This window comes from Neoarius graeffei, chromosome 6 (genome assembly GCF_027579695.1).
Source record: "Neoarius graeffei isolate fNeoGra1 chromosome 6, fNeoGra1.pri, whole genome shotgun sequence".
Classification (NCBI taxonomy): Eukaryota; Metazoa; Chordata; class Actinopteri; order Siluriformes; family Ariidae; genus Neoarius; species Neoarius graeffei.
This window is the reverse complement of record NC_083574.1, coordinates 34493190-34507959: the sequence shown is the minus strand read 5'-3', so window position 1 is coordinate 34507959 and position 14770 is coordinate 34493190. Positions and strand designations below refer to the sequence as shown.

The 14770-nt window shown below is 43.2% G+C and overlaps 1 protein-coding gene across 3 annotated transcripts in view; it reads left to right on the top strand.

Annotated features, from left to right (window-relative positions):
• baz1b (bromodomain adjacent to zinc finger domain, 1B) overlaps positions 1–14770 on the top strand; it is a 32734-nt gene that overhangs the window by 9194 nt on the left and 8770 nt on the right. For 2 of the 3 annotated variants that reach the window (XM_060923593.1, XM_060923591.1), the window contains 9 exons: positions 3035–4484; positions 5722–5848; positions 7218–7360; positions 10246–10366; positions 10629–10727; positions 10833–11010; positions 11363–11548; positions 11715–11862; positions 14291–14444. In XM_060923593.1, coding sequence (XP_060779576.1) covers positions 3035–4484; positions 5722–5848; positions 7218–7360; positions 10246–10366; positions 10629–10727; positions 10833–11010; positions 11363–11548; positions 11715–11862; positions 14291–14444 — 2606 coding nt within the window. The remainder of the gene's footprint in view (positions 1–3034; positions 4485–5721; positions 5849–7217; positions 7361–10245; positions 10367–10628; positions 10728–10832; positions 11011–11362; positions 11549–11714; positions 11863–14290; positions 14445–14770) is intronic. The other variant, XM_060923592.1, reaches the window with a different exon arrangement.

Genomic DNA, 14770 nt, shown 5'->3' with positions numbered 1-14770 from the left:
ACCTTGTGGCAGATTGTTTTGAAACGATCTGACTTTCAGTTGTTCGTTCAGTTCTCCGTCCCTTCACTTCCATGTAAGGGCGAGATGTTGCTGCTGAGGCGAGCATATCTAGCGGAGAAATCGGACAGCTGCTCCACTCGTTCTCCATTTTCTTCATACTGAGTACTCCGCTGTTACTGCTCGGCTCAGGCAATTACTAAAACCCAGGACGGGACGTCACCAGTTTTAGCAACAACTGTGGGGAGGTCACTGCCCGAGCGATACGTTGCGTTCCGGGTTTTAGCAACAACCCTCGACTCACGCGCCAGGAGAACTGGTGCAACTGAACTCTCTTTCCTTTTTAAAAAAATAAATACTTTCCTTTTCTTGTAGTTTTCTTTAATTGTTGATCCTGCACACTCTTTCAATACAGGTTTATAGCCAACGCTCCTCAACAGATCAGAGGTCTCGTAAGAGTCTTCAGTAAAATGTGCAGAGCAGAGGAGAGACCACTTTGTAGGCGCCTAATGTGCCCGTGAACTTCTCGCAAAACGTGTCCAAATCTTTAGTTTGAACATTCTCGGGCCATGAATGTAATGTAAATCCACCTTCTGTTGTGTTGCTGTACCTGCCAGCGACACATCTACGTGGCATGGCGATAAATTAGTTCAAAATGTAGGATCAGAGTTGCAGTCAGCTGTGTTTTAGTATAGCGGAAATGGCGATGAGACCGATAGACTTCCTGTTGTGACGTTACAGACGTCGACGTCATTCACTCAGACAGCTACCTATATAAATCACTTTAATCGTAAAAACTACTATATTAGATTTATAGTTAACGCTTAAAACTATTCCTGTGCCATTCTTGAGGTCTCAAGGCATTTATAAACGAAAGTGAGGCCATGGCTCTGCGTATCTCCTTTGAGTATGTGCATGGATTGTTTTGAAGTCCAAGCTGTCCAGTATGTCCCGAAATGTGCAAAAATGGGTCACATGATGAAGTCATGACATGAATGTGTGAAAAGGAGAAATACAGTATGTGCAATGGGTTAAATAAATAGCCAAGCTGTACAGTGTGTGACAGAATGTGCAATAAAACCCTACTTTGCCTTTTAATATAAGCAAAGCATGGCTAATTAATCTGTTTTCGTTCCCTTGCACTATGTAAAGAACCCTGCTCCTTTAGATTGGTGATTCTAAATTGCCCCAGGTATTTGTGTGTGGTGCCGGTGTATTTTTCCAGAGCGTGTCTTGCAGTTAGTGTTCCAGATCCACTGTAGTCCTGGCCAGGATGAAGTAGTGACTGAAAATAAGTACATTTTTATTTTTTTCGTGGTCCAAATTCTGTGCTCTGATTGGCTGGCGAGCGGGTCCGTATCCTACGATACGGGCCCCAGTTACCGACCTCTGGCGACTCGCTCGTTCACAACAACGACAAACATGGTAGCATTTTTTGTCAACATTTTATCTTTTTTTTGTAAGATTTATTTATAAGATTATCAAAAATCTTGTAAATTTTTGCCAGCATTTCTCAGGAGAATAGCATTAATTTTACAGCATGGATAGTGATAATGACAGTGTTCACAGCGAAAACGAGTTTTACTACCCTGAGGAAGAAGAAATGAAATAAAACATTTCAGGAGAAAGCTAAAACCTGTAATCTGCTAACATCGAGCAAAAACATGGCTGAATCCTGAATGACTCCTATTTGTATAAATAGGGGACTACATAGGCGGCAAAATGTAGTTTTTTTTCCTGCCATGGAAGTGCACTTGTATACCGAGGAGGAAGCCATTTGCATTACAGCCGTGAATGAGGATTCAAAATAGCATTAATGACAGTGTTCACAGCGAAACCGAGTTTTACTACCCTGAGGAAGAAGAAATAAAAGAAAACATTTCAGGAGAAAACTAAAAACCTCTAACTTGCTAACAGTTTGATCTCCATTTTTATTTATTTATATTTTTATTTTTTGGGCTTTTTTCACCTTTTATTATTGGATAGGACAGTGTAGAGACAGGATATGTGCGGGAGAGAGAGACAGGGAGGGATCGGGAAATGACCTCGGGCCGGAATCGAACCCGGGTCCCCGGATTTATGGTATGGCGCCTTATCCACCTGAGCCACGACGCCCCAGTTTGATCTCATTGTTAATGAGGCCCATTTTGGACCATGTTATCCTAATACATATTACGTTAGGTAAAAACTTTAAACCAGTACAATCTCTTCAGAATTTCACCAAACGGCTTTATTTCTGCAATATAAAGGCTATAATACTGTATAACTTTGGTTGAGCAAAAACATGGCTGAATCCTGAATGACTCAGTTTTGTATAAATAGGGAACTACATAGGCAGCAAAATGTAGTTTTTTTTTTTTTTTTTTCCTTTCTTTCCCCTGCCATGGAAGTGCACTTGTATACCGAGGAGGAAGCCATTTGCATTACAGCTGTGAATGATTCAAAATGGTGGCTCGCCTCGGTTTTCCCTTTCGGGCGCTCTCGTTTTCTGTTAGAATTTGGTAAAGAAAAAATAAATATATTCTTTACCAGCCTTGAATACTGACCTTGGCCCAGAGGGCCTTGCTCAGTACTTTCAAAACCTCGGTCACAGTATTTCACCATACGGACCTCCCAGCTGGTAAATAACATATGTATTCTTCCTTTGTGTCAGGCTGGCAACTGAAGCTCTGTTCCAAATTAGAACTGAATCTAAAATGCCATGAAGCCGGGTACCCATATATTTAAAAAAAAAAAAAAAGTTTGCTTTTAGTTCCTTAATGTGATAATCCTTTATTATTTCAAGCAGAGGATGCATATCTTCAAGGATGTATTCAGCTGTCTGTGAAGCGTTTTAGATACAAGCTCGCTTGCATGACTAACCCCACAACAGTGTAAATGTTCAGTTGACACTTCAAAGAATATTTTTGCTATCTCAGGATTTGACCTCTTTATTTTTACCATGTTGAAATCCAGAATTGATGAGCGGAATCTATAAAAAGCAAACGATACCCAACACCACGTCTGTGTATTTTTGTTTTTTATTGTGTACTTTCAGGTGAAGAACTTGAATGGCTCTCCACTGAAGGTAAAGAATTCAGGAACACTCAAGAAATCCGAGAACAAGAAACCTTCTGACACCAAGAAGAATCACAAGAGCAGTGGAACCAAAACACCCAACAACCAGAGAGCCTCAAAAAAAGACGAAAAGACCTCTAAGAAGCCCAGAATGAAACAAATGACCCTGCTAGATCTAGCGAAGAGTCCCACTGCTGCAGGCAGTCCTAAAAAGAGAGCACGGAGTACCGGGCCTGGGACCCCAAAGCTGGGTAAACCTCTGCCTCCTATGGCTCTTCATCTGCTACGGTTTTATAAAGAAAACAAGGGCAAAGAGGACAAGAAGAGCACACTATCGTCGTTGGTGAGCAGGGCAGCAAAAACCTTATCGGCAGAGGACCGCGGGCGCCTCCCTGACGAACTGAAGGAGATGGTACAGAAGCGCTGGGAGCGGCTGGAGGAGAAGCGGCGCTGGGCTCTCATGAGTGAGGAGGAGCGACAGGAAGCAATGCGAAAGAAGCGGGAGGAGTTGAAAGAGAAGCTACGGGAGAAGGCAAAGGAGCGACGCGAGAAGGAATTGCAGCTGAGGCGTGAGCAGCAGCGACGTTTCGAGGACCAGGAGCTCACAGGCAAGAGCCTGCCCACATTCCGGCTGGTGGACATGCCCGAGGGCCTGCCCAACGCTCTGTTTGGTGACACCGCCATGGTTGCGGACTTCCTCAGCTGCTACGCTGATCTGCTGTTGCCTGACAAGCAGTACCCAATCACAGCGCAGTCACTTATGGAGGCACTGGCAGGCGACAAGGGAGGCTTTCTGTACCTGAATCGTGTGCTGGTTGTGCTGCTACAGACCCTGCTGCAGGATGAGCTGGCTGAGGCCTATAGTGAGCTGGACATGGCTCTTTCTGAAATCCCCTTGACAATGCACTCTGCATCAGAGCTGGCTCGCCTGTGCCTACGCCCAACTGACGTGCAGGGCAGCGAGAGCGCCCGCGACTCTGACGACTGGCATGGCGGCGGCTGCTACGACGACGTCTTGAGTGCCGAGCTCCTGGAACGGCTCGAGACAACCGAGGTGTTTGAGCTAGCACCGGCGGAGAAGGTGAGTCTGTTGGTGGCTCTGTGCCATCGCATCCTTATGACCTACTCCGTTGAGGACCACGTGGAATCGGCACATCAGCGCTCTTCAGAGCTCTGGAAGGAACGCATTGCCACACTCAAGGAGGCCAATGTGCGCCTTCGGGCTGAAAAGCAAAAGCGTAAGGAACAGATGGAGTCCAAGACCCAGGACGTGCCTGGTAAAAAAGAGAAGAAGAAGGAGACAAATGGCAAGGAGGACGTACCCAAAGTCAAGGCGGAGCCAGAAGACATGATCAGCACGGTGAAAAGCCGCAGGATGTTGGCCATACAGGCCAAACAGGAGAAGGAGGAGCTTGAACGTCAGAAAAAAGGTAAACACAAAGCAAGAATATACACTAGTAGATAACAGGAGGATGGAAGAAAGGGGAAAAAATAACAAAGGCAACGATGTGTGTGTTTACAAGTTCAAAAACTAACAGTTAAAGAGCAAGATTGTGGTTGTAACTCGGACAAGCTTGAACTAGGGATGGCGAAAACTAAAAAAAATCTTAACCGACCACCGAGCCTCATTAGCCGGTTAAAGTCGGTTAACCTATGAGTTTAAACAGGGATGCAAACAGCGCGCCTTTTTCACGGCTCGTGCAGATCCGATTTTTTTTTGGGGGGGGGCGCGTTGGAGTGTCTGAATAATTTCATCAGAGTAAATTCTGTATTAAAATTACTACATAAGCAAATGCCGTTACAGTCCATGAAAAAGCCGTGAAAAAGTCGGCATCTGCGCCTTTAGTTTGTGTGGAGAGATGTGATCTGCAATAACATGCATTGTTGGCTACAGACCGAAACATACTTTCAGAATGCACTGGCTAAGGCAGGACTAAACTCGATGTGCCTTCTAATAATAATTAAAAAAAAAAAAAACAGAATAGTAATTTGTAAGCTAAAAAGCCTGTGTCTACACTTTTCTTTTGCCGAGTGGCAGCCAATGTTGCCAGATATTGCTGACGTTTTCCAGCCCAAAATATGTTCAAAACCCGCCAAAATCCACTTAAAACCGCCCAAATGGGCGGGAAACCGCCCAATCTGGCAACACTGGTGGCAGCTGTGTTCAACTGGGGCGGGACATGACTGAATGGGTGCTTCTGATTTGTCAGCTGTCTTTAACTGGGGCGGGAGGGCGGGACATGACTGAATGGGTGTTTCTGATTTGTCAGCTGTCTTTAACTGGGGCGGGACATGACTGAATGGGTGTTTCTGATTTGTCAGCTGTTGTCCTTACACCGCATGGCATGCGTTTACAAACACAGAATTCCAGGTTCTCCGCTCCAAAATCAGCAGCTTCAAAACGATTTTTTTTTTTTTTTTTCCATCGACAACCAAAAAAAAATTAACCGGTTAACGTTGATTCGGTCAACCACCGGTCAAACGGTCATCGGTTAACATCCCTAGCTTGAACCAGTCATCTGATTTAGCTTTAGAAATATTTCTTTGAGTTAGGAGTCATTGTGCACGTAAACACATTCTTTGATATAAGAAGATTGTCCTTGAGAAAATCCTGCTGTATACTCATTGCTACTGTATTCACGGTACTGTTCTTCTGTATTGATGTAGAACGCATGGAGGAGGAGCGGATCAGGAAACAGAGGGCTGCAGTAGAGCGTGCGTTCCACGAGGGCCTCACTAAGGCCAAGCTGGTGATGAGGAGAGTGCCACTCGGCACTGACCGCAACCACAACCGGTACACACACACAATCCTTATCTAAAAACAAACCACCAAAGCATAGTCTATCCCTGTTCTTAAAGCATGGGGGCCAGGGTTTAAAGCTTCACACGAAAGAACGAAATTGATGATGGTTATTTGTGTCGCAAACATGAATATTTTCAAATTAAAACATTTCCTTCTTTTTAATCATAAGTTGTGATTTTATTAAGCCTACAGGAACCTGAAACCTAGAAGAAACATGAATATTCTTTGTTAAAATCTTGTCCTGAGTGTTGCATGATTTTATTGGTGGCTTTGTTTGCAGATAAATGGGGACTTTTTTTTTTTTTAGTTGCGGTTGGCTGTAATTCCAAATTTGGACCAGTAGTTATGACAGACAACTTGCTCATTTTCCACAAATGCACACATTTGCAAAATGGAAGAGTTTCTATGCCAGTGCCATAAGGGCATTAAATAAAGCAAACCTCTCATCTCATTATCTGTAGCCGCTTTATCCTGTTCTACAGGGTCGCAGGCAAGCTGGAGCCTATCCCAGCTGACTACGGGTGAAAGGCGGGGTACACCCTGGACAAGTCGCCAGGTCATCACAGGGCTGACACATAGACACAGACAACCATTCACACTCGCATTCACACCTACGGTCAATTTAGAGTCACCAGTTAACCTAACCTGCATGTCTTTGGACTGTGGGGGAAACCGGAGCACCCGGAGGAAACCCACGCGGACACGGGGAGAACATGCAAACTCCACACAGAAAGGCCCTCGCCGGCCACGGGGCTCAAACCCGGACCTTCTTGCTGTGAGGCGACAGCGCTAACCACTACACCACCATGCCGCCCTAAAGCAAACCTGTACATTCAATAATACAATATGGGATCGTGCAATGCCCTCCACACCATAGGATGTGAATGTTTGTGAGTGATGACTGCTGTTTTTAAATAACCTTTTTAAATTATTTATGAGTTTCTTTGTATTTTTCCTAGGTTTTTTTTTTTTTAAAGATGCACTTTTTTTTTTGCACCAAGGATTGTATTTAATTTCGTTGTATTTATTTACAATATTCTGTTCTTATTCTGTGATGCTGAAAATGTGTCAGTATTATGAAAGGCTTTATCTTGGATAACAATTACAGCAACAAATGTTCATCTGAGTTATAGTTGGTCTAAAGCACACACCTTTTCAACGCCACCAATCCAATTAGTTTGTTTTATACATGCAAAACTCAAATCAACCAAGAAATTCCATATTTTTCATTCCTTTCTATCCCTATAGTAGCTGTGATGTAGCAGAGACTCTCCTGCCCTGTCACTAGTGAAATGGCTGGTTTCTGCTTTGGATCAAAAACATGACAAGGCTATAATGTAATTGGGGTGTGTGTGTGTAGGTATTGGCTGTTCTCTGATGTCGTTCCTGGGCTTTACATAGAAAAAGGCTGGGTGCATGAGAGCATCGATTACAATTTCAGTCTTCCACCTGAGCAGACACAGGTGGAAGAGGAAGAAGAGGAGGAAGAGGAGGAGACAGAGGGTGAGTGCCAAGTTCTAAGAAGATAATTAAAGGTTTTTACACCCCTGCTCTGGGGGGGGTGTATACTGTTTTACCTCTGATCTCCGTCTGTCCGAAATGCCCTTTTTCTCAGCAACCACAAATCATAGCCACTTGGTACCAAACTTCAGCTTGGGGTTCTATACCGTTTCCAGGTCTGTCCCCCATCGACTTCCTGTTTACCGACTGAATGTATTTACGAAACATGCAAATACATGTTTCATAAATACATTCAGGCTTTACAAAATTTTCATAACACTTTTCTCGGCATCTCCAAATCACAACTGCTTGATATTTGGTACTGAGCTTCAGCTTGAGGTTCTATACCGTGTATACTGTTTTCAGGTCTGTCGCACATTGACTTCCTGTTTACCGACTGAATGTATTTATGAAACATATAGGGGGGATTTTGATGCTATTTCTAGAAGCAAAATACTATTTCAAAATGACAGTTTACCAAGACGCTATTTGAAATCCCTGAGGAGAACACGACTCTTTACTTGTTTCAGGGTTAATTAGGCAAAAAAAAAAAGTGTTTCAGGTAACATGAAATACTAAAATAAGGTCGGTAGGTAGGAAAGGTTGTTTTTTTTTGTTTTTTTTCCTCTTTTCTTCGAAAAAATTAACACAAGTAAACATCTTACAAAATAGTATTTTGGCACAGAATCCTTTATACCACGTATAATAACACGTAATTTCATGATACGAAATTATCACGTTATTTCATGATTTTTCACGTTATTACATGAAAATCACCAAGAAATGACGTCCTAGGCTACTTCCATTAAAAGCAGACGGCCTCGCCTAGCCTACTGTAGAACTTGGGTCGAGCAAAAACACCGAGCAAAAACATGGCTGAATCCTGAATGACTCCTATTTGTATAAATAGGGGACTACATAGGTGGCAAAATGTAGTGTTTTTCCCTGCCATGGAAGTGCACTTGTATACTGAAGAGGAAGCGATTTGCATTACAGCTGTGAATGAGGATTCAAAATGGTGGCTCGGCTCAGTTTTCCCTTCCTCCTTCAGTATACAAGTGCGCTTCCATGTTTATGCAGGAGGGCTGATAGAAGTGGCGAAACATTTTACTTTTTATCGTTTCTTTCACAACTTGAATGCGTTGAAACAAAAAATTGACAAACTAACGCCGCTTACACTAAAATATTGTAATAACTTTACTGTCGGCAATTTCGATGCGGAAATTCTCGATCGGTCGGGTTACCAGAAACACACCTTTTTTTTTTTTCTTTTTTTTTTTTTTTCTTCCCCCCTCTGAGGGCCACATTGTCGTCCCTGACTGTGATGGGGGGCCGGGGTCGGGTCAGCTATATAACATAGAATAGTATGACCCAGACAAATATGACCACCAGCAGGCCTCATTGTGTAGTAGAGATTACTAGCCTGGCACAGCCACCCCCACTACTATACCCCCACTACTATACCCCCACTACTATATCCCCACTACTATATCAACACTTGATTCCTGGCACATATTTGTTTATCTTTACTAGTGGTTTGCAAAAGTAGTAATCGAGTCTTCACACTTTGTTTTAATTTGAAATACCACAGATATTCCATTTATTTATTTTCTAATAAAAATAACATCAAAGCTGTCAAGGTAAGAAACATCTGCCTAGTTGAGGTGATTGACACTGGCAAAGGTGAGTGGAAAATTATAAATTGTAGGTAGGCCTGTTGATATTATTAATAATATTAATAATAATTGTGTGCAGCACTTAATAAAGGTCAAATAAATAGACCTATAAAATAAATACATTTAAAAAAAAAAGTGAAATTATAATATGAGCAATAGATCACAGCAGTTGTGCTGTGTCCTGCACGTCATTGCTCTCATCCATGGCCAAAGCAAAAAACTCGAATTCTGACGCTTTCTCATTCAGCTGGTCATACACGTTGTCCCCCAAATCTTCGGTTCGCCTGGTCATAGTAGGTGCGGAGAGACTCGCTGCGTTGAGCGCATCCTTCTTGTCGGGACACACCTCCTCGGCCACAGCAAGCATGCATACTTTAACAAAGTCCCCATCAGTAAACGGCTTTCCATGGGTAGCTAGTAGGTGAGCTACCTTCTAGCTAGCTCGGACAGCAGCCTGGTTGATCTGGGTTTGGTGAAGGAATACATTCTGTTGTGCAACCAGTCTGCATTTCATCCTCTGAATCCTGTCTTCTCTTGTTTGCCCTCGCAAACTAGCATACTCTTTGTGGCGGGTTTCATAGTGACGACGCAGATTATATTCTTTGAAAACCGGCACACTTTCTTTACATACAAGACAAACTGCACGGTCCTTACACTGAACGAAAAAAATAATCGGTGGTCCACTGTTCTTTAAAAACTCTGCACTCTCTGTCAACTTTTCGCTTACCGCTAGCCATTTTGCTGTCCTGAACACTGACAGTTCTCTGCGCGTGCACTGCCTGTCACTGCTTGATCGCGAGCATATGATAAATTCGGAAAATATGAATAGTTCATTTTATAACTAAATATCAATTTTAATTGATAAAATCAACAAAATGCAAGATGCAGACATGTTATTTGCCAAAAAGCAATTTAAAAAAAAGAGGCCATGACCACTTTTGGGTATTGCCTCATAGGGCCGGTTCAAGTGGTGGAGGGCAGAGGGGCTGGGGGGCCGGTCAAAGGGGGGTGGCGGGCCGGAGTCGGCCCGCAGGCCGTAGTTTGATGACCCCTGGTTTAAGGCATCAAAACTTAATGAAATCTCAGGTTTGTGTTCGTGATCCTGTCTGTGTTCCACAAGCCTTTTCTCATTCTTAATAAAGGTACTCGTAAGCATATAAAATTAATTTTAAGTGAATTCAGCACCTTGATCTTTCATTTTCCTTTCTCTAGATGTAGAGAGAGATGATGAGGCAAGTATAGCCAGCGCTACTAATGAGAGTGGCCAGCAGGGGGCTCCAACTCCAGAGACTTGCATAGAGACAACTGTGCCCAAGTTGGGTCAAAACCTCTGGTAAGTAAATCTTAGAAATATTGAGTTAAATGTGAGGGGAATGTGCATTCCTACTTCTATTTTATTGCATCTGTGGCAGCGCTTACAGATGATAATGTGGTGTGCAGCTCAGCCGTATGCAGACCGTAGCTAATATGATATGCAACACAAACTAGTGAGGAATTTTTCATATTTCCAACACGTTAAGGACACCTTGCATGAATCAAGGACATAAACGTGATGCTGAAAAGGCGGTTTTATAGTATGTCTCGTCTTCACTCAGGTTTGTGTGTGACACTCAGAAAGATTTGGATGAGCTTATAGAAAGCCTTCACTCACAAGGTGTGCGAGAAAGCGAACTGAAACTGCAACTGGAAGTCAAGTGAGTGTGTGCACTGAGCTAATATTTCAATGTTATGCGTATATATTGCTCTTTATAATGGGATCTTTTGTTAAATAAATTTTAAAATACAATTTTTAAATAAAGGTACCAGGATATCATGCACTCCATCCACCTGAGCCGGAAGGCGCACGTGGGCCTGCGCACCTGTGACGGCCACCAGGAGCTCCTCAAATACTTGCGCAGTGACATCGTCGAGGTCTCTTCGCGTCTGGAGAAAGGTGGACTTGGCTTAATGGAAGAGACAGCCGTCTTCGAAGAGCGGGTGAGGGACTTGGGGAGAGGGTGTCTGGTTCTTGCCTTCTGAGGGGTTAATAGGCTTGAGGTTTGTCTCCTAGGGTGTTTTGGGGTCCCAGTCTCACCCTGAATAGCTATTTTTGGGAAGGCTCCAACATTTAATAAGAGTCCTGATGTGTGTCTCAATTGGTCTTAGTTATGCTTATAATGTTTAAGATTAAATATTGCATTTATTTTAAGCTTCACAGGTATATTTTTAAATTAAACATGCACATCTTAAATTTTTTTCAAGAGTAATTTCTTCAGAGAACTGGGATTTATTCACACTTTTTTTAATAAATCCCCCACTTTGTTCCCCCTTTCTTTCCCTCTTCTTTCAGGTGCGACACCTGGAAAACCTGAAAGATTTTGGTGAATGCGTGATCACATTGCAGGAGTGTGTGGTTAAGAAGTTTCTGCAGGGCTTCATGGCTCCCAAACAGAAGAAAAAGAAGAAGCAGCCAGGTGAAGAGACTGGAAAGACTGAGGAAGTGGACGAGGAGAAGAAACTGGCTGAGGAAGCTAGGGTGTGTGTGTAATAAATTGGTTACTTTGAAAGGCTTCTTTCACTTTATAAGAGTTTTATACCTTTTTTTTTTTTTTTTTTTTTTTTTTTTTTTTTTTTATTGGTTGATCCACATTCTGTCAGAAATGGGTTTTATTGAATTTTCAGCTTTTGTTTTCTGCCTGCAGGTGGCAACTGCTGTGGAGAAGTGGAAGTCTGCCATACGTGAGGCTCAGACCTTCTCACGCATGCACGTGCTCCTGGGAATGCTCGACGCATGCATCAAGTGGGACATGTCAGCGGAGAATGCTCGCTGCAAAGTGTGCCGCAAAAAAGGTAAAATGCAGCAGGTGTAAGCCGTATTAAATAAGGCTCGGGTTCTTAAATCAGTAACACTAAGGGAGGAAAGCGCACTGTCTTTAGTCAAAAAAAAACAAAACCCTTACAAACAAGTCTTGATAGGACAGGGAAAGTAGTCAGATGGCATTCAAGTAGGACAGTGAACAAACAGTATTTGTGCTCAGATTCTCCATGTTTGTGTAAGGAGCACTGTACTGCATAAAATTGTGTACAAGTTGCATGTAAAATCAAGTGCTGGGAATCGATCCAGATTTCCTGGATCAATTCGATTCCAATTCATAAGGTCACGATCCGATTCGATCCGATATCGATCTACTTACACTACGTTCACACTGCAAGGCTTAAAGGAACAGTCCACCATATTTCCATAATGAAATATGCTCTTATCTGAGTTGAGACGAGCTGCTCCGTACCTCTCCGAGCTTTGCGCGACCTCCTAGTCAGTCTGACGTGCTGTCACTCCTGTTAGCAATGTAGCTAGGCTCAGTATGGCCAACGGTATTTTTTGGGGCTGTAGTTAGATGCGACCAAACTCTTCCGCGTTTTTCCTGTTTACATAGGTTTATATGACCAGTGATATGAAACAAGTTCAGTTACACAAATTGAAACGTAGCGATTTTCTATGCTATGGAAAGTCCGCACTATAATGACAGGCGTACTAACACCTTCTGCGCGCTTCGGCAGCGCATTGATACGGAGCTCAGATATCAATGCGCTGCCGAAGCGACCTAAAAGTGTTCCGCATGCGCATTGCAGGATACGACGACGTCACACGCAGTGAGCATGGCCAGTGTTTACGGAAGTAACCTAAAGTTTCCTGTGTATGACAGTAGCCAGCATGGAGTACCTGGCGATGATGCAGTTATTGTTGCGACGGAGCCAGAACATGCACAATAGCCTGATGTTAAGGAGGAGGTTGAGAAGGAAGAGGGCAAGGGTTTTGGCTCAGGCGTTCTGCGGGGTAGTGACTGCAACCTCCGTTCAAAGGAACATCAAAGCCATGTTGTAACTTTTTTTTGAGAGACCCGCCGCTTACTTCAGCGCAGAATAGTGACGTTTGTGGCTTGTTGATGACGTGTAAGTCGGATGAATGCGACCTGGCGGTTCAGACTGAAGTCGCATATGAAAAGATCGGATAGGAATCGGAATTAGGACCACATATCCAAACGGCCTGGGTCGGATTTGAAAAAATCAGATCTGTGACGTTCATATTGTCAATAAAAGATCGGATACAGGTCACATATGGGCGAAAAAATCGGATTTGAGTCACTTCAGCCTGCAGTGTGAACGTAGTGCTAGATATTGCTGGATTGTCACTTTAAAGTAAAAACTGTCCCTATTGACAGGAACAGCCCCATATGTGTTTGTGCATGTATCTGTGTATGTGTAAGAGGGACACACAGAGAGAGAAGAGTCAAGGATTTATTTTGGAATGAAAAAAAATCCAGGTTTTATTTGAATTCTAAATCAAAACCATGACATTCGGTGGCCCTCTTTTGGTTGAATAACCTACCCATGGCAGGGTTTTTGACCACAAAGGAGAAAAAAAGCACCTCAGCAACCACAGCAATTGTGTAAGAAATGATGCTTGACTGATAAGACTCCTAGTCTTCAGGAATTGTGTAATTTTTCTGGAGGAAAAGAAGCTGGTCTACGTGCTGTGGAGTGAGGCAGCTCCTTTGAGCAGTAACGAAGGGTATATTCCGACACCCTCGGTTATGCTCAAGGCACGCTGAGAATTTGAAGGAAATTTAACACCAAATGCCTTCTCCAGTGCAGTTTGATTCGCCGCAGGTTTAGCTGAAACTGTGTCGGCATGGTGCCTGGATAAGTGGTTGCGGAGATTGGTTGTATTGCTACTGTATTTTACCTCTATGTGGCACAGTTTGCACACTGCTTTTGTTCTGTCGACTTCGTCTCTGTCCTCGTAACGTTTGAATCCAAAGTAATGCCATACATCAGCTTTCAGGCCAGGCAGTGATTTTAGCTGTGCAGCTTCAGCCATCTCGCGTTCTTAAGTTTCGTTTTTGTTTGCCGGCAACCGCTTTTTATAGCGGTCCTTGCATGGTCGAGAAAATAGTGCCTATAGCCACCTGGAAGAGATCGATCCACACGTTTTTGAATCGATCTCGTATTTTTTGAACGTGAATTGATATCGGATCGTGGATTGATCTTTTGAACCCAGCCCTACTCAACATTGTTCAGTGTACAGTATGATTTTAATAAACTTGTCTGTTCTTATTGGTACAAGCCAAAAACAATTTCAAAACAAAAACATCTTTTTGGAGAAGTTCAATGTGAAGCAAGGTTCAACCTCAGTTTGGTAAAGTGTGTTTGCTGCAGATGCACAACGGCAAAATGTGCAACATTTGATGCTTCAATATTCCACTTTTTATTTTCTCAGTAGGAGATGATGATGATAAGTTAATCCTGTGTGATGAGTGCAACAAAGCCTTCCACCTCTTCTGCCTGAGGCCAGCACTTTATCGTATACCTGAAGGGGAGTGGTTGTGCCCAGCCTGCCAACCAACCATCGCCCGCCGCTGCTCGCGTGGAAGGTGAGACGAGAAAACGCGTCCATGTCCGAAATCGCTCCCTACTCACTATATGATGAGGACGCCATTTTGTAGCTCTGTCCGAAACCTTAGTGAGGATTTACACCCTATAATAGTGCACTCAAAGTATCCCACAGTGAATCACGAAAAGTAGTGGACAACGATGGTCGCTAACCAAAGCAATATACAGGGTTCCCACGGGTCCTTAAGTTTTAAATACAACTTTTGGTTTTCAAGGCCTAAAAATGTCTTAAATTGTTTGGAATGACTGGAATTTTTGAAAGGGAGGTATTAAATTTAATATTGGACCGGACGAGTGAAATGTCTCC